Source organism: Nipponia nippon, unplaced genomic scaffold (assembly GCF_047370975.1).
Source record: "Nipponia nippon isolate SJK-2023a ecotype South Korea unplaced genomic scaffold, ASM4737097v1 scaffold_2, whole genome shotgun sequence".
Taxonomy (NCBI): Eukaryota; Metazoa; Chordata; class Aves; order Pelecaniformes; family Threskiornithidae; genus Nipponia; species Nipponia nippon.
The window spans coordinates 57,870,820-57,893,481 of record NW_028262336.1 but is presented as its reverse complement, the minus strand read 5'-3'; the positions used below and the strand labels follow the sequence as shown (position 1 = coordinate 57,893,481).

Genomic DNA, 22,662 nt, shown 5'->3' with positions numbered 1-22,662 from the left:
AAAAACAGCCATGCTAACCAAAAATTGTTTCACTCAAACATGTGTAAATTGCAGCATATTGTTTACAATTGTTTCCAGTGTGTTTTATTTCTGAGTAAATCGGAATCATTCTTGTGAGAATCTATAACTTCAGGGCAAGGTTTTCTGTATTTTTTTAACCTGTTCAAAAATAGGTATACCCACAGTTTCAGCTACTTGTTCATATGTATTTTAGCCCTGTCTTTCCAAAAGTACTTGTACTTGCTGAAGTCCAGAAAGTGCTTGCATTTAGAGCTTTTGAGGGAAAAAAAGATCACTCACGTGTATTATTTTTTATATTATATAATTTAAATCTCCTTACATTTACATTTCCTCAGTTTACAAGTTTTCCCCTTCTCTCTCACTTACACAGCAACTGAAAACTTCCTCTTGAGATTACTTGAATCTGTTCTCTGCACAGATACTTCATTAATGACTTTACCAGAGATGTTGTAAACATTTGATGGAATTCAAAGTAATCTGCAACATATGACAGTCCCAGAGATTACTCTATTCCCCCTTCTTTCTCTCCAAATCCTATTGCTTTTTAAACTGACATCAATTTTCAAGCCCTAAGGAAATCTCCAAAATGAAAGAAATCAAGAGAGATACCATGTCATTTGAGATAAGACTGGGTTTCAGCATGCAGACATATTGGGCAAGAGCTGATTAAATTAAAACCCTCACAAGGAAGAGAGTGTTTCAGAGCATAAATGTGGGTGCATCCCATGACTTGGGAAGCTGTAACTATTATTCTTTCTCTTTTCAAAAAGATGTTATGAATATGTTTGAACTACAGTGTCATTAGTGGAAGCTAACCAGTCAGACTGTATTGGGACTGAGAAGAAATCACAGCCTCAGAAATCAAATACCAGAGAAATACTTCTGAGACACAGTCTCTAAGTTTCACTCGCTGTGTACAAACACAAGCAACTCTTGTGTGTTCCCCAGTGCTGTCTACATTCTTGAGGGCTTCTCCATCTCTAATGTTTTAGAATAGTAGCAAAATAACCTTAAAGGTTTTTTAAAGACTTGAAGCAAGCACCCATTTTATACCTTCTTGAGGGGCGTGGGGGGAAATATGCCAACAAAGGAAGAAAGAGGTTAAGAAAAGGAAGTAGGAGCAAGAGATACAGTCACTTTGTATCTTACGGTGGGGCTACGGCTAAGTACTGAGGATACAACAGCGAAAAGAGAATGCATCCTTCTAGGAGGTATGTGACTAATCCCAACATATCATTCAGATAAATATTATAGATTTCTTCTCTCCAGATTAAGGGCTATATAGAAACCTTTACAGTTCAGCATCATCTGCTATTCTTCAATGTGTGTGTGTGTGTTTTCTTTCTGACATCCTGCTGTTTGTCTTCTCCTGCTCCTCCTCCAAGAAACAGAAACATCTCTTTGAAGGACTGAAGATGTTTGAATATCAATGCTAAAGCTAGGCAAATTTTTACTTTCCCTTGGATGCTGCTGGATGCAGGTTTTGGCATACTCCAAGATAATCAGTTCTTTTCATTTTTAATCAGTGTTGATGATCTCACAGCAATTTATCCATTTTAATCAACGCAAGTTGTAAGCACTCAAAGTAGATTAAGCAGATGAAAAGCTTGCTGGCTTACCAAAGCTTTGCAACAGTGTTTGCTAAAGGACAACATGAGCCCCAAAGTAAGTATTTTAGGGATCAAATCATTTTATATCAGTGTTTCTGTGATACCTACCAGGAAGGAGTTCACAGTAAGCACTTTACAAACTAACCTAAATGATTCTATGATTCTAACTACCGTAATCTATTTAAGAAAATAAGGAGAAATCTGAAAGAGACCACTTCGGTCAACGAGCCTGCTGCCTTGCTACTGCAGGCACCAGATCAGACAATCTTATGCATAAACTTTCTGAGCTTCACCTCAGAAGTAATAAGGTATCACAATCCTCCCTCCCTGCTCATACAGAAAGTGTCCCTCTGCACTTGCCTGGCTAACTGGTATGAACACTTTTAACTTCCAGCCTTCTCAAATTAGCTTGGCCTGTCTACCAGATCTATGGGTAGCCCTACACCTCCTCTCTTAGTGAATGCTAGATATAACTCACCCTTCTTGAACATGAATGTCAAGATAGAGAGAACAGGGGGCTACAAACTGAAGCGTGAGGAAACAGCAGACAAAACAGAGCATGAAAGAGTAACAGATATCCACCACTCCATTGCTATCACCTTTCATTTTGGCAGAAAGAAAACTTTTTTTTTTTTTTTAGGTGGGGGAAGATAAGGTGCTTGTTGTCAAATTTGATGGCGCATTTGCCTACAGTCACCCCTACTTTGCATGAGCCTATATAACTACACCATTTGGCTCTTTGCAGCAGAAATTAGGTAGTTTTCACTGCCCGTGCTGCTTTACAGGTTTGCTCCAGCAGTGTCTGAAAAGGCTGAAAATTTTTTTGAACAGTGACTATTACAGAGTATAGGCAAGACAAGAAGACACAGCTGTTCTCTTGTGAAAACTAGTCTCAAAAGCAGTACAAGAGAGACAAGAGAGCTCGCAAAAGGAAGGGGGAGGCAGGCAGGAAGACCGAAAAATAAAAAGCTGGCGTTTTTGTTCATTCTGTGACAAATCTGTATCCTCAGAAGAAACATGTCATACTGCATTTGGAAGAGTGCTATACACTTGAATTTTTAGCAGAGAATACAGATTTAGATAATGTGTTGAGAGGAGATGGAGCTACAACTCTGACTACTGTCTCAGGAAACTTGTATCATTTGTGTCAAGAAAGCACAGAAAATCCTCAATCCAAATAAATGTCTAGGCTGTCTCACACTTGCTCCTCTGTTAGCCCTGAACACAAAACATGCTATCATGGAAGGAAAAGACCAGATTAAAATTAGTAAAGAAAATAAGACAGAAAAAGGAACACCACAGATAGGGAAAAGGAACAAAGAACAAAAATCTGGAAGTTGTCCTTGTGTCATTTGAATCCTCTGGCCAGCCCTAGTCCTCCTAACTCCACAAAGATACAAGGGAATGAAAAAAGTACAGACGCAAGCATAAGCATGATGAAGATTCCTGGTGTGGAAAGACCTTTGGCTTGGAAAAACCACGCAACTGAGGGCCAACATGAGAGAGGGCTCTTAAAAAAAAAATCCCAAGCAGCACAGAAAAGACAACAAGTGGGAAATGGCTGTTCACGGTCACTTTCAGTACAAGAACTGGCAGGCAACAGCTTGAGAGCAAATTAAAAGAGACAGTTTTTCGTGCCGCACACAGCTTCACTGCAGACACCTTACTACAGCACGTCATAAACATCAAAACCTTACAGCTTTAACAAAATGACTGGACAAAGCAGTGGGGAAAAAAATACCTGTAATGGGCCAGAAATGCACTAACATCCCACCATTTTTGTCTTACAGAAACACCTGATCGTTGCTAGAGGCCAGCACATTTCCTGGAAGAAAAATCACCATCAGCCTCCCTTGTTTTCATACTCGGCCTCCGCATCGCTGCTGCCAGAGCCAGGACACTGGACTAGAGAGGGCTTGGACCTCACCTGGAGTTCCTATGCTCATGCCATTATTCAAACGTTTGTTCTCTTTCTTTCCTGATTGACAACAAGTAGATTAAAAACATTCCTGGATGTCACTGCTAATGCCCATCCACAGAGGTCACCTCACTCATCTCCCCATTTCATCTCCACAAACTCTGAGACTGGACACAGCTGTGCAGCTGGCCAGCACTAATGAGACAATTTTAGAAAACTGGCAACTGCAATTATTAAATTGCTAAATCTTTTAATAGCAGCCTCACTGTTTAATCTTAGTACATTATCCAATATAAAAAAATTCTTAAGTCCCAAATAATTAAACATGCAACATGTTTCAATACTTTTGTGTGAATAGCCTTACCCCTTGAACCAAACCTGCAGGGTTTCTAAACCCTTGAACTCTCTTACAAATGTTTGAAATCATCATGTTCAAGCATTCTTGGAAAAAGAGCTTCAAAAGCTACTGGGTACAAGTTAATCTGACCAAAACACTAACTTTAAACACTCCTGTATTTTCACACAATAACCTGTACAGTTGAACGCAGAGAGAACTCATCAATTTAAAGTTCATGCTAACAGCAAGGCAGCAATAGACATAATGAATGTGCTTAAGAACTATAAAAGGGCTGGAAACTCCCTGTTCCCTCTCCCAGCAAAAATATCAATAGGCACTGTATAGCGTGTGCAACACACACATTAATTCTCTCCATACCGCTGTTTTTGACTGAAATCAAAGCAATTCTGTGATGAAATTAGACACATGGTACACATACTGCCTCAAATCTGGCTCCCTCTATCATCTCTTAAATTAATTTACCTGAATTAATTACCCAACAAGCTTGAGGATCAGCCTAACTCAATTTGTGCATACCGTTTTTAAACAGACAAGCAACAGTCCTACAGGATCTTCCTAGTGTCCTTTGGCATTCCACGCTCGCTTCCCAAGCACTGTCATCTGCAGTACGGCAGTCCTTATAGCCAGGACGAACATGGACTGAATTGTTATAGGAGCTATTGAATGTCCTTCATTAAAACTGACAGGTGAAGGATTAAGAATCATATAAGCACGATTTTCTTTTAATATTATGCTTATATGATTCTTAATACATTGCACTGAATATTCCAATATTGATCTCCAGATACATCAACTGCACAGTAGCTTCCTCAGAAATATATTCAATTGTCCTGTGCAGGCAGATTAATGTAACAGAAGTTTCTTGGCTAAAACTTAACCACAAAAAGACACTCTTTTTTTTTTTTTTTTTTTTTCTTTCTTTCTCTCCCCACACAGACAGATTTTGGATCTAAAGTGCAACATAACCATCATGGAACATGTGAGACAGGGAAAGCTCTCCCAGGTGACAGTGAAAGATGAGAACAGGCTTTCTCCTCTTCCTACAGCTCAATATTCAATATCATTTTACTGTCACTTCACAGTGCTTTAAGCAAAACCTGAGTAAAGGCTAAAAGTAACACAAATCCTAAAAACAACACACAAGCAGGAAGTCCAGTCCTAAGCACTGAGCCTTCCACTCCTTCAGGCTTTAGATCCTACCTTTCTCTTTCTATTTCCATTACTCACTCTCCTTCAAGGCTGCAACTGTAGTTGCAGTGAACACTGAACTCTTCCCTTCCCCAGTAAACAAGCCTTTTCTTCACATTAATGCAGAATCAGGAATATTATTTTATTTCCATCATCTCACAGTTGAGGATCCTGTTTACCAAAGTATCTTCCTGATATGCACTTTGCAGTATTTTTGGACACACTTTATTTTTCAGCATATCATAGCTAAGTCATTAAAATGTCAGAATTTGGATGCTGCAGTTACATTTGACTTCTATTGTGGACAAATAACAGGCTTTCATGCATTTGACAGTACTTAGTAAAATGACTCATGCAGCTTCATTTCAACTAAAGCATTAGAAGTGGAAAACACACTAAATGGAGACAGACTTGTCAGCATTTGCTAGGAAAGAACTTGCAGAAGGGTGGTAGAAAAACTGCTGCAAACAAAAAGCTGCCATGCTAACCTGTTAGTGGATCCATTGTAGCAGTAGTTTGGAAGGAAATCATAATTGAGTTCCCAAAAGACATGAAGAGTGATTCTTCCATAAGGGGCTGACACATTGTGATTGGCTTCTCTGAACATGGCATCAAAGCTGTCCAAGGTCATATATCTACTCAGGAGCTTGTGAGTCATTTTGTTTATCTCTATCAAGCCATCCAGCTCCTACAAAAAACAAGAGGAAAGAAAGTGAGCAGTGCATCTAATAAAGTGGAGAAACTTATTAGTTAAACTATTAGTATCAGTTGCTTACTGAGGAAACCAAGCAGTTTTCAGCAGAAATTATTCTGCATTAAAAAAAAAAAAATAAAAAGAAAAAAGAAAAAAAAAGGAGGATGGTGGAGGGACAACACCTTAGCCCTGCCACTTCGTAACTCAAGAAAGACAGAGAACCTATGACCTAAGTCATCAACAGTTTCTGTTCACTTAGCTACTAAGAAAACCCTGCACATAAAGAAAAACTACGTTTAATTAATTCAAAGGCTATAACACCAAGCACTGAAAAGTCATGAAAAGCCAGACTCCTACACAGCTCTATGGCCTCAGCGTTTATCTTCAGTAAAGAATGAAATGAAATCAAGGTAGTTAACTGCATGACAAAATCTCACAGGTAAGAAACTTATCATGGAAAGACTAATAGTAAACTTTCTTGCACAACTCTTAATTTTTTTTCATTCCAGCAGAACTCAATGTGTCATATTTTTCTTGTTGACTGCATATTTACTTGTCAAATTCATGCTGTCTGGAAATAAAATTTGTTAGCATTTTAATCCGGAAACTTACTCAAAAAAACACCTCAATATTGCACAGATGCTCTCCTTCCACAGTCACGAGTTAGATCTCATTCCTCCACAAAATAACTATTATTATTTTGTCATGCTACAAAACCAAGCTGCCTGGGTAAATAAACTCATTTTGATTCTACCAGGCACAGGGCTGTTTTGTTTTGGTCTGCAATTTATCTATATGCATGGACAAAAGCGGGCATTTACAAAAATTTAAATCATGAGAATGCTCATTTTCCTTGTTTCCTCATAGCCCCTAGTACATGCCTTCTCTACAGGTGCCTTCGCTTGCAGCATGTTTATTTTTCTCTGGGCAAGGAAAGAACAAGATTCTCAGTCTCAACAGGACTGGGACTTGCACAGTCGCACGTACAGCAGCATACTCCAGGGTACTGCGTCAGGTCAGGCCAAAGCACGGTTTAAACAGAGATGCCGGTTAAGGTATGGGGTGAAAAAAATCATAGCACATCAGAAGCAATGAAGTCCACAATATACTACAATGGCAACAGAGGATTTGCCAGTATAATTTATGGTGTAGCTGCAGGTGAATAACTACACTACAAAAAAATGCCTTTTGCAAGAATAAGCTGCTTCTCTGCTAAGGGGTTTTGTCAATCTAGACCTAGTAAACCAGACAAACTTCAACCATAGCATCGTCTGATTTCATGCTTACAGAAAAATGAAAACAAGACACCAGAATGAAAAGTTTTGTTATTTTTCTAATAAGACTGCTTAAATTCTTTCCCATTTGTGTATATATTTAACTAAGGTTTGGGCTAAAAAAAGTTTGCCTGTTAGTCGTTCAGCCTTTTCTCCCTTCAGGAGTGATTGTACAACTGTTCACTGAGAGAATACCTAGAGGACATCTAGCAAAACCTGAGAGAACTTTTTTGCTTCTGCCATTAAAAAACAAACACAGATTTATAACGGGGGAAAAAAAAAAAGTGCTAGATGTCTATCAATCTCAATGCAAATAAAGGAGATAAAAAATAAAATACAACATAATGTAAAAAAATTAAATTAAGTTTAAAAAATAATAATAATAATAATAAAGAACTAGCACTCTAGACTCGTAACTTCAGTGTTAGCGCTCTGGCAAAACTGCAACACAACACTCACCACAATGGAAGTCAAATCCTCACTTTCAAATCGACCAATTGCCAGTTCCATTGACCTATACATGGCTGCTGAAATTCGCTGAGTGATTAGTCGGTTCAGGTCTATTGACCTACCAAGAAGCTAAAGAAAAAATGCCATGAAGTTTTGAACTGAAAGTCAAATTATGAGACAAACTGTACAAGGACTATGAGACTCCACAGATTAACAGACTCTCACATGGTGAACTTGCATTCCAAACACACAGAAACAAAGCAGATGGATAAAATTTATAAATTCATGAACAAATGAAGTATTACAATTTGCACCCCAATTCTCACAAAACCAAGTAAAACCACATGTTGCATTTACATCTAAGTATTTATATCAGCATTTTATGCTTCCACAACATGGTGTTGACAACATATTGAAAACTGGTGAGAGACATTATTAGAAAGACAACGCTACCACATGTGACCTTCCCACTTGGCTTGTGTTTGCTTAATGCAAATGTCTGTTGCAGTTAAAACAGGATCTTTTAAGGTTTTTTTCTTAATTTACTCCTTCATATGACAAAAAAGCTGATTCTCAAATGTCAGTTATGCCGCTTAGATGGCAGGACATAAAGCACAGAAAGAGTTTTATATACCTACATAAATTAACACCATTGGAAAATTGCCAAGCAACTCGAACACAACAGAGCATGAGTTAACTCACTTGGACGTGTCTCTGTTTCAGCAGTGTCTCATAGCGGTTAGACTGCAGCAACTGAATGGTTGCTCCCTGATTCTTGCATTCTGAACGTAATCGTTTATCCAGAAGCAGGCTATTAAGAAAGGAAGAAAATGCTTAAAGTATATTAGACAGCAAAGCAGAGCACAAATGCATGAATAAAAGTTCTCACTAGTAAAATAGCTACCTGCCAGCCATTGCCTTGTAGTACGCAAAGATTTGGTCTGCCAGCTTGTAGACAAATTGGTCAAAACATAGGTTTACCTTGGGGGGAAACAAAAAATTGTGCATTTAGAGATACTTAAAATTAAAAGAGGGGAGCTTATCCAAGACCTCCCACTGTTTATGAAACATAATTAAGAAAGTTAATGCATCCAAATTTCACAGTACAAGAGATGACAACATTCAGTCTTCAGCATTAACGTGAGGCATTTTGCACAGGTCTACAGGTTTCCTCACAAAGTTATCACCCAACCAGTTATCCAGCTTCTGGTCTTTCTTCTCAGTTTGTTTATTATCTCCAACTGTTCTGAATCTCTTATAACAGGTCTTTGCCTTTAGCATCATTTTCACATTCAGGCACAGACTATGTTTCTCCAGTAGGTAAGATTACTTTACCTCTGCCTCAATCTCATCATAGAGGAACTGCTTCTTAAATTTAGTAAGTGCATAATGAGCACTGTCATTATAAAGGTCCAGAGAATACAGAACATACCTGAATGAAAAAGAATAAAAAAAAAAAGTTACATGTCTATAGAAATTATGAGTCAAGATGTTGTAAGCCAGTCAATATTGTAATTGTTCATACAAACAGGATTATTTTTTTGTTTGAGTTTATATAAAAATAATCACACCTTCTCCTTTAAGAAAGCTTTTTGTTAGTTCAAGAAATTGTATAGATAACTTTGCAGTCCAAAACTTGTTTTCTAGAGGTAGCTTTCCATCAAAATGCAACTATACTTTTACCACCATGCATTATATTTGACATCTTTGAGGAGTAAGAACTCACTCAGGGAACAACATATTTGGCTGGTGCAATGATACTTATATGAAGGGTTTCTTATTTCATTCACTTCAAAAAGAAAAAATTGAGAATCTGTAAATCAGCAAATGTAAGAGGAAAAGTGTATGAAGGTTTAGAATACCTTCTCAGTGACTGCTTGTTAAAACCAATTAAAGCAGTAACATTACAATACGGAGTGACAATCATTAAGAATAATCATTCAGCTGAAGAGCACAAGTAGGTCTTACTCCATCATTGATGCCTCTTTAGTCTCCAAAATATGGTCTGTCAGAATCCAAGGCATGGACATCTCAATGGGAAACTGGATTCTTCTGCCCATGGTCAGCTCTAAGAAGAATTCCCTGAACCACAGCTGGGACAGATCACAGCATTGCTGCAGGGTTTCTTGCAGAATAAATACGGAAGAATTACACCTCTTATAGAAATACATTAAGAACAATACAACTGTGATTCTGATGATGCAATGTCAAACAGAAAAGCAGGTGTGAGTCACTAGAGCTATACATAGGCCAACTATGTAAACCAAATTCAAAACGTAAAGCCCATGACTTTTTCAGAGTTCTGAACTTCACGTTGGCCCCCAAAGTGGTGCCTTATTACAGAAAAATGTGTGGAAATGGACCAGACTACCAGTTAAACAGAAAAGCTATGTACACCAGTAAAGGGGGATTTCTAGTTTAATTTCTCAGTTGGGGGCTGAGAAAGCCATACACTGAACTTGGGAAGCAACAGGCAAAGGAGACAAAATTGTACCAGATCCACCAGTACCATCTCTCCCTCTGGAGGACTGAATCGCTCCACACGTTCCTGTTGATTAGATGGGCAGGAATGACAGACAGACACATGAAGGAAAGATTAAAACAAAAAGTTTCTAAGGCCGCTGTCAAGACGGAGGTGTGCTTCCCACCTCTCCAGAAAACACTCAGCACAAGCCTCCTTTTGCAGAAAGCTTGAGAACCAAAATGGGAATGAACTCTTTACATTAAGATCTTCTGAAGACCTTCTGAAGCACTGTTCCCCAGTAGCGTTATGACTGACATTAACAAGCTCCCCCTTCTCTGAGGGTAAAGGAGCCCAGCAGCAAAACAAAAATGAAAGACAACACAGCATGGCGATGACAAAGACTAGATACATTCAATGTCAGTAGGTGAATTCTTTAGGACAGCATGTTTCCGATTACAATTAACTGAATAGTAAGAGTAGTGAAATGACATCAAATTTACCACAACAGAGAATTTGTTTCCTCCGTACTTAAAACAAAACGAAAAACCCCAAAAAACCCAAAACACAAAAACAACTTCCTTTTTAAAATTTCAATGTGTATAGGCTTATCTGTCCCTTGTTTATATAAATACTTACATAAAAAAAATAGAAAAGGGAGGTAACAATATGAAATTTGACGCATTATAAACAAATGTATACCAAGTCAAAATAAAAATCCCACCACAATACTGAATACCACATCTCAGAAAAAGTTTGGACAGACCAAGGGTTTTGATAAATAAACCAAAGGTAAGTTGGCTTAGGCAATCGGAAACATTTTCCAGTTCGTGTTAGAGGTGTTAGGACATGCTAAGCTGGACACTGATCATCTACGTATCTTACCACTGAAATTTATCAAATGAGTGTAGAAGAAAGACTCGCGATGGAATTTTTCTATGTCCAATATGGTGGGCCCCTCAAGGCTACTTCTCAAGGTTTTCTTGGAACCACTTTTGTCAGCAATGAGGGACTCTAACATAGTTCTCACCATGTAAAGCTGTATCATTAAAGGAAACAATTGTGGTGGAAAGGGGGGGAAAAAAGGAAAATACACATGGTACATTAGTTGAGCAACACTGAGAATTACTATCAGTAAGCGACTGCTCCACTTCAAATCGAAAACTGGCACTGTGTGGGTAAAAGCCTTTCAGGCAAGAGGAACAGATGCAACACTAGCCTACGCACCAGCACGAATGCCTACCCATGCCAAGGGGACCTCCGCTGACACTTAGCAGCAGACCATTTGCAGTGGAACAGTTCACATCACCACAAAAGTAAAAGTAATAAGTAATGTCTTACCACCAAAGTTTAAAAGAGGCGGATAGATGTAGGACTGCCTCAGAAACTTGTGTGTCACATGCAATAGCTTTTCCAATCCCAGAGACTTGAGCTGCTTCAACAGCTCAGCAGAGTTTAAGGACTCTGTCATAGTGCGAACCATGTAGAGCTAAAAACCAACAGACAGGGGCAGGCAGGGGAGAGAGAATCCGTTAATAAAAACACATGGGTGAATAAGGAAGGGGAAACAGAAGCAGAGAAAATGTGTTAGTTTGTTAAAAATGAAAAGCAGCACAGTAAGCATGCAGAGGAGGACATACAGAAAGGTTTCTTCGTTCACAATAATCACTGCAATCCGATGCTCCCTCAGGCGAAGGGAAAAGTTCCTGTTCATTTCAGAGGATGCTCAGAGAGCCATTACTTTCTCAAATGATTTTGCAAAGATTTCCAAGTATTACCAATTCATACACAGCCATTTCAGAACTGCATGAAACTGAGAAAAACCTATCTAAAAATTGATATATTTGACCTCTCTTCCTCCTGTCAGCCAAGACAGACACGTGTGCCAGCCCAAGAGCAGAAAAAGCAGACAGAACCATGTACACTAAACAGCCTGTTGCAGCCACTGAAACAAGGCCCTTAAACATACCAAGCACAGGAGAAGCACACTGGTGGTGATATTTATTTTTTTTCCACCCAGAAAATTAGAAATCAAACCATTTTTTTCCAATTCCCAAAACATAATCTTTATTAAACCCATCTTAGCACAATTTAAGCAACTTTTTTGTTACCCAAGATTATTATCCATACATGCTCTCTTCCCCACAGATTAAGATATTCTATTTACAAACCACAGTTGCCTTCAATTTTTCACCCCAAGTGCTCAGTACCTCATTTTCCCAGATGAGCTACAAATACCAGACCATACACTCTCCAAACAAATGCACAAAGAAAATGAAAAAGAGAATTATATGGAGGTAACAAGAACGAGCACCTAGGTATGGGATTTCCATGACTATCACAGAAAACACACTTGAAATACCTCTTGTTTTAGCAGCAGCAGCAGATCAAATAGATTTTAGGGAGCAGTTTTATCATTCATTACTGAACAGTAAGAGGGATCTTGTCAAAAGTCAAATACTCTCCCATATTTTACAGGCAATCATTTGTATTTTAAACATATTTTAAAACTACACAGACATCTATTGAATAATGGGATTTAACAAAAACAAAACAAAAAAAAATTCCACTGGCCATACCAAAGATGGGAGTTAGTCAAGAAGTAATTCAAATAGTTCAAAAATATTATTTAAATAATATTAGGAGCTCAATGAGAAAATATTTCTTCACAGTAAGTCAAATTAAAGAGATTGAACACTTGGAAATATTATGCATCAGAATAGAAAGAGACAGCAACCCAGACAGAGGATTTTGGTTAAGTATATATAATTTTGTAAAGATAAAACTAATGAGAGTAGATTTTGAACATTAAAAAAAAAAAATAAAAAAAGACCCTGCAATTTTTAAATAGTTCAGGCCAGAGAGAAAACATTTCATGCAATAATTGCTGACAGATATCACAACCACCAGACAGGAAAATACCTGAGTGCTGGAGGGTCCCACTGCACGCCTTGGGACCTTGATGTCAAAACCACTTTTGGGGTCCTTCTCTCCCCTTAGAGCTGGGTCATTGAATGGCTCGTGACCAGCTTCCCAGTCACAGACTGTCTTTCTGATGGCCTGCAAAACACTGAACACAATTCACACTACTTCAGACCAGCATGCATACAAGCACATTGAGGAGATCATTTTACTTTTTTAAGCACTTTTCCACAAGCACAGAAGCTTTGCAACAGCATTCGGGAGCTCAGGTTAACTCAGAGCAACTGCAAACAATTTTGCCAACAACTTCAAGACTGCCACATCTATGAAACAATTGCTCCATGCTGTTTATCAAAACGGATAGTCCAGAGCCCTTCTCCTCTGTCAGAAGAAAGCTGACCCCTGCAAACTGGTTCACCAAAGTCACTTGTCAAGAATTCACCTCTGGGATCCTTATTAAGCACATCAAGCCATTTTGTTCTCCTAAACCACAAACAGCAGATTATTCAATCAAACCAAAGCAGATTATTAACCAAACTAAAGAGAGACAATTCAGGCTTGAAATTAGAAGAAACAGTAGAATTCCTGTTTCCAGCAGAACTCCAGAATTCAGCTCACAAACAACCTCATACTTCTAACTCCAAATACTGAACTGGATTTCAGATACTTGTCAGAAACACAGCCTGCCATATCCTGTGGCATGCTGAATGATCAAGCAAATGTCACCTCCCAGATCCAAGCAGGTATGAAGTAACAGTTCCCTACTTCATTAAAGTCCCTGGGACAAAGAGACTCTCCCTGCAAACTTGGTAATTTGGAGTAATTTGTTTATTTTTAGCTTATGATGGTATTTTTGTGGCAGTAAGAGCATTTAGCAATAGCCTAATTAGCCAAAGACTTTCACCTCTAAGAGCTTTGCAATGAAACGGGGGAGTAAACAAACGGTAACGAGTCCAGATTAAAAGCAACTCATTAGGGACAAAAAAATAAGGTCGGGAAACGCCACCAATCAGTGTGGGCAGACAGAGCACTTGGAAGAGAAGTGTAAGGCTAATAAGCCAAAAGCAGCAGAATCTAAGAAAGAAGGCAGGATGGTAAGAGGGCAGAGATAAGACATGAGACATAAGGGGAGGAAACACTGGAATCATAAGGAAGGTGGATAGTAACACCTTTCTTCAAAATAAAAATAATAGTCTTGCCTTCAGTATTACAGTACTTATCTTTCCTTAAAATAAAAATAAACTACAGGCAAGACAAGACTTCCTGTGGTAGCCCTAAGTGGCTCAAGAGAGCCTGGACTCTTACTGTAGCCATGTTGGCAGCCATTCGTTTTTGACTCCAGACTTCAGACAACTTCACCTTCTAACACATATTCGACCAAGCTAACCTTGAATACCAGACAGACTAGTAGGGGAATACAGACTTAAAAGAGGCAAAATTTAACAGCTGTGAGAATTTACAAACAGCTGGACAAATTTAGTAAGATTTGGGGGAAAGAATACAGGAGAAGATGAAAACAAGAATATTACCTCTGAATGACATTTTTCTTCTTTTTAATGGCTTGTCTTAATGGCTCTCTCAGTGTGACCTGGGCAAAGTCTTGAAGAGCTGCATAAATGGTATGGCGAATGGCATGATTGAAAACACTTTCCATCCTTCCCATCAGCACCTGAAGACCTTTGATCATGGCAATCACCTGAAAAAAAAAAGAGTGTATTTTTCTTATTTTGTTTGTATAATTGTTCAAAAACCCCCTTTTTAAATACAGGAAGGGGTAACAGGGAAACTAACAAGTTCCAAAAGATAAAGGACAGTTTTCCAGTGCTCATCCTACAGATTGAATGGAGGAAAACATGCTCTTTCAGAGTCAATACAGGGCATGCTCTCTTTTTGCACTGGGAATAGAAAATGCTCATAGAGAATGTTCTGCTTTGTATAGAATTAATCTTTGGAAAATACCTGTAAAAAAAGATTTATCTTACCTCAACCAAAGCAAACTTCTCCTCACTAGTATAATTGTATCTTGTTGCTCTTTCATACTCTTCCGCGTTGTCAGGACAATCTTTATTAGAATATTTGTCAGTTGGGTGTACCAGCTTCCATGAATACTGCAGTTCACACAGCAGAATAGGGAGAAAAAAGATGGCAAAAAAAAAAAGGCCTGAGAAACACGAAACATAGCTGGACACAAATAACATGCTTTAGGAAATATTCCAGTGTTTTCAACAATATCTGAAAAATAACATTTAGTACTATTCTCAAAACCTGCATCAATTCTGAAACTATCTAGTGGAAATGCCAAACAATAATTTGCCTAACAAATCTTCTTGAAAGCCAGCAATCCTGTATTAGCTCAAAAAATGCAATTCACACACAGAAGGTAATGCACTTCAGGGTATTTTTTACTGAGCAAATGCTAGCATAGGCAAAAGTTTCTTCTCCACTTCAAGCAGGAGAAACACAGAAAGACACCAGAGCATAGCAAAAAAAAAAAAATAAAAATAAAAAAAAATTCTATCACACCCACACACAAAAAGAGGAGCTTCCAATTTGGCCAAATATTCACATTTAGAATTTAAAAGACAACTGGAAAACTAAACAGTTTTTGGAGCTTACTAGGCTTAAAGGTGTCAAAATAGCTGTATTATCTATGACAATATCAACTGCACAGCATGCATTTCTCTTAAATACTGCCTTTTTGGTCACTGCAAACACATCTCAAGAAGTTCCTGAGCAGTATCAGGCTGATCTAATATCTATCAGGGTACCTCTGGTGAAAAATTCTAATCACGTTCAAACACAATTTTCTCACAGTTTGAGTTCAGCAAATAGTAAGTTCTGGTTGATATTATCTTTGCATAAGCATTAGATTACAGAGCAATATAAATTTGCCTACTATCACGGATTAATATTTGCACCAATTTACTTATGGCAAAGAATGGCATCACACCCTGCAAGCTAAGTGCTACAGAGAGGACACTGGGGAAATTCTTAAACAAAGATGAAGTATTTTGGGGGTATTAAATTCACAGTATTAAGTTGGACATCAAATGTATGCTGAAACTTTTTATCTGAACATGATGCACATAACGAGGTTCATAGATACTGAGTGAATGCAGAAGACAGGTAAGTAAGTAGGATACTCCAGATCAGAATAAATTTTCAGTATGAGGACAGGGAGAAGGTGAACACAAACTTACATAAGAAGTACTTAAGGGAATCCATACAAATCAGAAAGACAAAGAAAAGCAGTGATAATAGGCAAAAAAACCTGCTGTGGTCCTCAGAGAAAGTTTGTTCTGGAACTGGGAGGATAAAAACAGAGCCAAGAACAAGAGACTTTCTACAGAGATATAATAAATATAATTTCTGGAGAGGTATAATAAACTAGAAGAATTGTCACTGTGAAGAGAGAGCCTGAATGCAGCAATTTGCAATAACAGAAATAAAGGGAGCAAGTCTGGGAGTTGCAGAGGCCAGAAACAGATGACAGCAACCTCTCTTAAGAAGGAGGAGAACAAGATTTTCACCATAAAATACACTGTCGATTTAAATAGGAATAGGATAATACAGGAAAAAGCATGACTCATCTACTGGCTTTTAAAAGAGGCAGGTAAAAATAAGAGAAAGAAAACTGGGTCTCTAGCTATGCCCACTGTGACCGCACTGTATTCCCGCAGTGCAAATGGCTCGATGCTCCCTCAGGCATTGGAGGCAGAGGAGGAGCAAGTCTGGCTTCTCTCATACAATACGTCATCTGTTTCAACCCTTCCTAGAACATGCTTTGGTGCAGGTAAGACATGCAGCTTTTATCTAAACGTCTGCAGCATGAAAAGGACTCCTGCATCCTCCTCTTCAATTTCTGCCTTAAGCAGTTTCTTATTGGAAAAAACAGTCACTTTTCTACTGGGATCTGTTTTTAAAATAAATTATTAAAATACAGAGAAAGAACTCTGCAGGTTCTTTATTTCCCCTCCTTCATCTCCTCTCAAATTTTCCTTTCCCCGCATTTATCTTCCTTTTGACCAAAAGCCTAATCTAAAGCCAATGGGAGCCTTTCCATTCATTTTTCTGTCTTTGTTTAAGACCTTACATGCTTCAATTTACTAAGTGATGATGTCTAAACACAGCCAGTTGAAGCTGTTCTATCACCTCCTGTGTGACTGCATGTTGGTATGGATATTTCTAACAGGATATAATTTTAAGCCACATTTAGAGGAAAATAATGAAGTCTTAGTCTACAAAACGTACGTATCAAGAGCAACATAAAAACATCTGGTCAAGGGTCACAGGTGACCACCTATCCATTAAATATAACAAGTTGAATGTACTGTAAGAGATTGCACATGCTACTGGATCTTCAAAGCAGCAACATTACTCCTAGCCTCTGAGAACTTCATGTGCCTTCCTCTGAGAATGTGGTTTGGAGCAGGAGGAGGAAAGGAGTGAAGGAAGAGGGGAATGAAGGGAACAAAACACAACACACATTGCTCATTTCATTAAAGCAAAGCCTGTCCAACCTCACCAAGCCGCCTCTTTTTCATCTGGTTTTATTCCCCAGATAACGTACCACTTCCATGACATGTGCACTCCACTGGGAGAGAAGCTGCAGGCCTTGGAGAGAGAGATCAAAGAGCTTCCGATACTCCGCATCTGTTTTTTGAGCTTCCTGTCGACCAGACCCAGTCACCACCTACAACGTTATTAAACAACAACAACAAAAAACCAAACTCACATCAGAACATGGTGTATCCAGCATCCACAGCCAAATTTCCACACAGATTTCTCTTAAGCATTAAAACAGCATCATGTACCAACACCTGCATTAATATCAGCTTTTTCTTCCAAAGACTTACATTGTTAAACTTCACAGATTTTGGTCAAGTGACAGAAACCACTGGTATCCCTAATCACCAAAATACTGTTGCAGATGAATTCAAGACAATAATTATATATATTATATATATATATGTTACAGGTTTTATATATGTATACATGTCTGTATACATGTGCATTTATGTATTTTTTTTTTTAGCTAATCTCTTAACTTTTAGTTTCATTTAAACTGCTATGAGCACCCATTTGGAGTAAGGGCTAGACAACCTATTCCAAAAGAGACATGCCAAAAGTTCTAGGATATATATCCTAGATATCTATCTATCTGTCTACATATACATATATAAAAGCAGAAGAATACTGCAGTTTGTGTGATGTGTCATTATTATTTTAAATTTAAATAGCGTAAATATCATGCAGAGACTGGGCACTAGTCTTGCAGCCAGCTTTTCTTGATACAGGTGATCAAGCTTTGTCATTTACCTAGCCTGAGGTTTACTTGCTCTTCAGATATTTAACAAAGACTGTTAATCAGTGACGTGAAATTTGCATGAATAGCTCTAATCCCACACACCTCGCTGTTGCTGTAACGAGCCAGTTCTGATATGAAACGCATATGGTCGTCTCTGATTTGGATCATCTGCTCACATATATTGTATTGGGGACTGCTGCTGGAAGACGTGCACGTCCATCTGTTTCAGGCGACAAAACAACCCCACCTAAATCAGTTTAGGCAATAAACAGTACAACTGATACTGCAAAGAAAGAACCACAATGCATGACTTCTAAAAAAAAAATCTTCCTTCTCCTCTATTTGAGGCCTTTCCTCTCCTCACACCTCTACCTCTGACCCTGCACAATCCGTTAATGATGGATTGACCTTCTGGAGTTCAAACAGCACTTCTTCCAAGTCTTAAAAAAAAAAAAAAAAAAAAGCCAACTTTTTTCTTTTCTTTATTTTTTTAAAAGGCTGCTGCTATGAAATACAAACTGGCATCTCTCTTCAGGAGCATACACTTAGGGACAGGACCGAAAAGTATTGAAAGGCAGGGCAGAAGTATAGGTATAGGCTGCAAGATACATCTAGCTACCTTCACATTGTTTTTCATTATTCTTGTTTAACTATGAAGAGCCTACAGTATGTTCCCAGCTATAAAAAAAAGGCATTATTGAATACTATCAACATGTTATCAAGAGGGACACAAAAGACATGCTACCAAGAATGTCATGTTAATTAACCTCATATTTTTAGTAGCTCAGTAGGCCCACTGCTGTTGATTTTCTCTTAGCAATTACATGCAGGTTATGTGGTTTTTTCTGCAGGAATTAAAATGCAAAGCACTACATTCTAAATTCATGTAACTGCACGGAGGGAAGGTCTTGGAAGAGCATGGAAACGTTCACTAAAACCAAGCAATAACCATAAATCATGGAACCATTTCTGTAAAAACTGGCTGCATTTTCCAACCATTTTGCTGTGCTGCACACCTAGCCAAAAAAAAAAAAAAAAAAAAAAGAGGCGGGAGACAAGCTAAGTTGCTGCTCCATATACAATATACACATGCCTATTTACCCATGCACTACTACTGCTCACCTTGCTTAGTAAAATCCTTCATTTCTTTTAAAGAAAGTTTCATATTTAAAGGAAAAAATAAAAATGAAATTAGTGTAAGATAAAATTCATTTCCTCCAATCCAGGTGATAAGAAATGTCACAGATGCAAGAATGAGCTCAGCAGCATAGAAAGGTCTTTAAACAACTTGTTTCTTCAGTTGTATCTATTACATGAAGTACATTAATAGTGAAATACCCACACCAAAAAGTAGACCAAAGTGAAAATCCTATTAAAGTAATTACCACAGACCCACGGACTAACGGATGATTATGAAAATATACTCCAAGGGTCTGACTTTCCCCAGCCCAGATGCTCCCCTCTTTGTTTCCTTCTCCTCCTTACCTGGATTTATTTTCCTCGTAATGGGCACTGGTCTTAATGTATCGTGCAAGTTCAATCTGCATGTCACCAAACAGTGGGACAACCTGCAACTGCTGTACACAGGGAATAAATCAGATTAGATAAATTATTAAACACAAATCTTAGTGAAAGGAAACCATTATTTATCCATATTATAGCCCAAAGTGATCTTTATTCTATTTAATTATATTTAAAATGCAAGGGGAATTATCTTTAAAATCACATGTTAAGACCACATCTTAACCAACCTTAAAGAACTTGTCTATCTTGGTTAAATTTATCCTTTTCTTTGCATCCAGCTTATAGATGTTACTGACACTTCCATCCATCAGGTACAATCCAAAGCCCATAACCTGAGAAAGAAAAAATTAAACCTCTCCGCAAAAGGACCTCAGAGGTAAAAACCTGCAGTAAGACCATTCTTCATACCATTAAAAAAAAAAGTAGTATTTTAAAAAACACATCCCTGAAACACCCACCCTCCTTCAAACAGAATATATTTTCAAATACATACATTTCTGTAGTATTTTTATTATATGTATATTAGTAGTTTTTACATTAACTTTAGCCTGATCAGTTATCCTTAAAAGACACTACTTGTTTGTATAAAGGTTTAGCATACAAAAAAATCTCACTGAAACTAGAGTCTGGCTATTTTTAGACAGGTTTTTTTCTTCACTTCCATTTTATTAAAATTCAGTATGTGCAAACTGATCTGTAACAGAATTTAAATCTAACATCTCTGAGCTATTGCTTTTTATGGCTTTCAGCGTATCTCTGAATTATACACACAACAGTTCAGAAGAATCAAAAAAAAATCTAACTACATTTTGTCCAAGTTATTCATGAACATAAAGTTATAATTCAGTGTTTACAATAGCAGGAGCTGAACATCAGCCACTTAATGTGTTATAAGCACTCATTTATGGAACAAAAGGCCTACATATGAAAGACAGGTTGGACACCCCTGCAGACAGAACACAAATGTTCTAGAGTTCATGTATTGTTTCAGGATGCTTCTATTTGGTCCTAATAAACAGAGCTCTTCAGAAGTTAAACACTGGAGTGACTCAAAATATTTGTCATGAGGCAAACTTTCAATTCTTACTCTGTACCTTTTCTTCCACTGCAAAATATGCAGCTGGTAAGATCAACCACACTTCATATTGCCCAGCACTCTCTTATTACATGTACATATTCCAGCTAACTAAACTTACCTACTTACTAACCCTAATTGTAAGCTACTTGTTCCCTGAAATCTCTGATACACAGCCTCACCTCCAGAAGTTTTTTATACAAACTTGCACATATCTAAAAATGAAATGCAGTAGTTCCTTTCTGTTGCCATTCTTCATAGAAACACAATTCCATAGAACTGGTTTCCTAGCAAGGCTGCAGTTCAGTTGGGTCAACTTCAATTTATGAAAAACAAAAATGGATTAGAAACTTTCTAAACAGATTTGGCATGCCATATAATAAAAATACAATGGAGAGAAAAAAAAAAAGAAAAAGGAATAATTTTAGTTATTTGGTTAATCTGGTTCATTTAAAAAAAAAAAAAAAAAAAAAAAAGGCAAAACAAAACCCAGATGTCTGTGACCTGCCCGAACAATTCTTTTTTAATTTTGTACCAGAAAGAAACTTACTTTCAAAAGCATATGTTTCTCACTGGGCGTTAGATACATTTTGTTCTCATAGTAGTCCACACACAAATTTACAATATCTGCAAGCAGTTCTTCATAGCCAACAATCACCTCCAACTGCTGCTGCAAAGACTGGAAAAAAAGAAGAAAAGGATATTAATCAACTAGTTATACTCCCTGAGGAACAACAGTTACTACCAAACTGGAAGAGTTTTATTTTAATAGCTTTGTAAAGCATCAGGTATTTTGCAAAAAGACAATTAAAGCTTACTTGTGTTATCTTGTTGTGGTTGGCAAGGAACATGGAGAGGTTCTGGGATTCTTGAATGGACTGAGGATCTGCCATTTTCCGCAGGAACTGAGCAGCTCTTTGAAAACAGAAGAAAAAACAGTATTTCCCTTCAGCAGGACTGCTTGTAACCAAATCCGTCCCCTCTCAATAGGAACACACTCGTCCCCAAATCTACCAGGGGAACTGTAAGTTGTCAGCCCATCTTTAACTGCCAGTACAATGGTGTATCATTCACTGCTCGTACAGGATTGTCAACCCCAGAGCATCTCCCACCTCCAAACTCCTGAATCAAGCAGAAAGAGAACTTGGCAGACAGAGCCAGTACTTTTTTGCCACAGTTTTATAAAAGTGAGTTATCCAAACACAGGCTATGGACTCAACAAATCTGTGCCAAAAGCCTGTTTCATGAAAGATAAAGCGAAGGCTTTTTAGGAAAATAGTTGAAAAGAAAGGTGAAAGTTCACTATAAAAGAGATATGGACTTAATTTATCCCAGATGAACTGTTTTCCAATCCCAAATTCCCCACTGCACCCTAGTTAAAAGACCCAATCCAACCCAAAACCCATTAGGTAGATCCCTCAACTGATGGGGGCAGCAGTGGCGCTATAAACCCAAGCCACACAAAAACGCAGGAAAAGTCAGCCTTCCAGAAAACAGTTTGTCCTCCAGAAGCACGCCTCCAAAGAAAAAAAAATGCAAACCAAGTAAGTTTAAGAGGTCTTCAGGCACAAGAAGAACTACAAAAGGCAACTACTGGTAGAGGTAGAAATTAAATCTCATGTAAGCGGAAGCCGCATAGATAAAATTGGCTAGGCGTTGCCTGAATGGTTTTCTTTATGAAAGACCACAGATGTAACAGCTGGCATAAAGACTGTCTTCCCCTGCTGCTCCGACCACCATGTTCAACAGAAGATACCCGATACCATCTGGCAGCTCAAGCACAAAACTTGGCCACTGGTATCCCACTCTCCTGCCCTCCCTGCTACACCTGCAGTCACAATGACCATGAACGGCCAAGC

The 22,662-nt window shown here is 38.1% G+C and overlaps 1 protein-coding gene across 6 annotated transcripts in view; it reads right to left on the bottom strand.

The window, feature by feature from the left end:
- Nucleotides 1-22,662, bottom strand: part of CYFIP1 (cytoplasmic FMR1 interacting protein 1) — an 86,561-nt gene that overhangs the window by 32,501 nt on the left and 31,398 nt on the right. For 4 of the 6 annotated variants that reach the window (XM_087758537.1, XM_087758535.1, XM_087758536.1 and 1 more), the window contains exons 7-22: nt 21,622-21,718; nt 21,354-21,482; nt 19,956-20,060; nt 19,690-19,781; nt 18,307-18,424; nt 17,467-17,589; nt 14,879-15,004; nt 14,426-14,592; nt 12,897-13,044; nt 10,860-11,013; nt 9,482-9,638; nt 8,849-8,945; nt 8,418-8,494; nt 8,216-8,324; nt 7,523-7,642; nt 5,584-5,783 (exon numbers count right to left, since the gene is read on the bottom strand). In XM_087758537.1, the coding sequence (XP_087614663.1) occupies nt 5,584-5,783; nt 7,523-7,642; nt 8,216-8,324; nt 8,418-8,494; nt 8,849-8,945; nt 9,482-9,638; nt 10,860-11,013; nt 12,897-13,044; nt 14,426-14,592; nt 14,879-15,004; nt 17,467-17,589; nt 18,307-18,424; nt 19,690-19,781; nt 19,956-20,060; nt 21,354-21,482; nt 21,622-21,718 (2,019 nt within the window). Of the gene's footprint in view, nt 1-5,583; nt 5,784-7,522; nt 7,643-8,215; nt 8,325-8,417; nt 8,495-8,848; nt 8,946-9,481; nt 9,639-10,859; nt 11,014-11,315; nt 11,464-12,896; nt 13,045-14,425; nt 14,593-14,878; nt 15,005-17,466; nt 17,590-18,306; nt 18,425-19,689; nt 19,782-19,955; nt 20,061-21,353; nt 21,483-21,621; nt 21,719-22,662 lie in introns of those variants that run through there. The other 2 variants (XM_087758540.1, XM_087758541.1) reach the window with 2 other exon arrangements.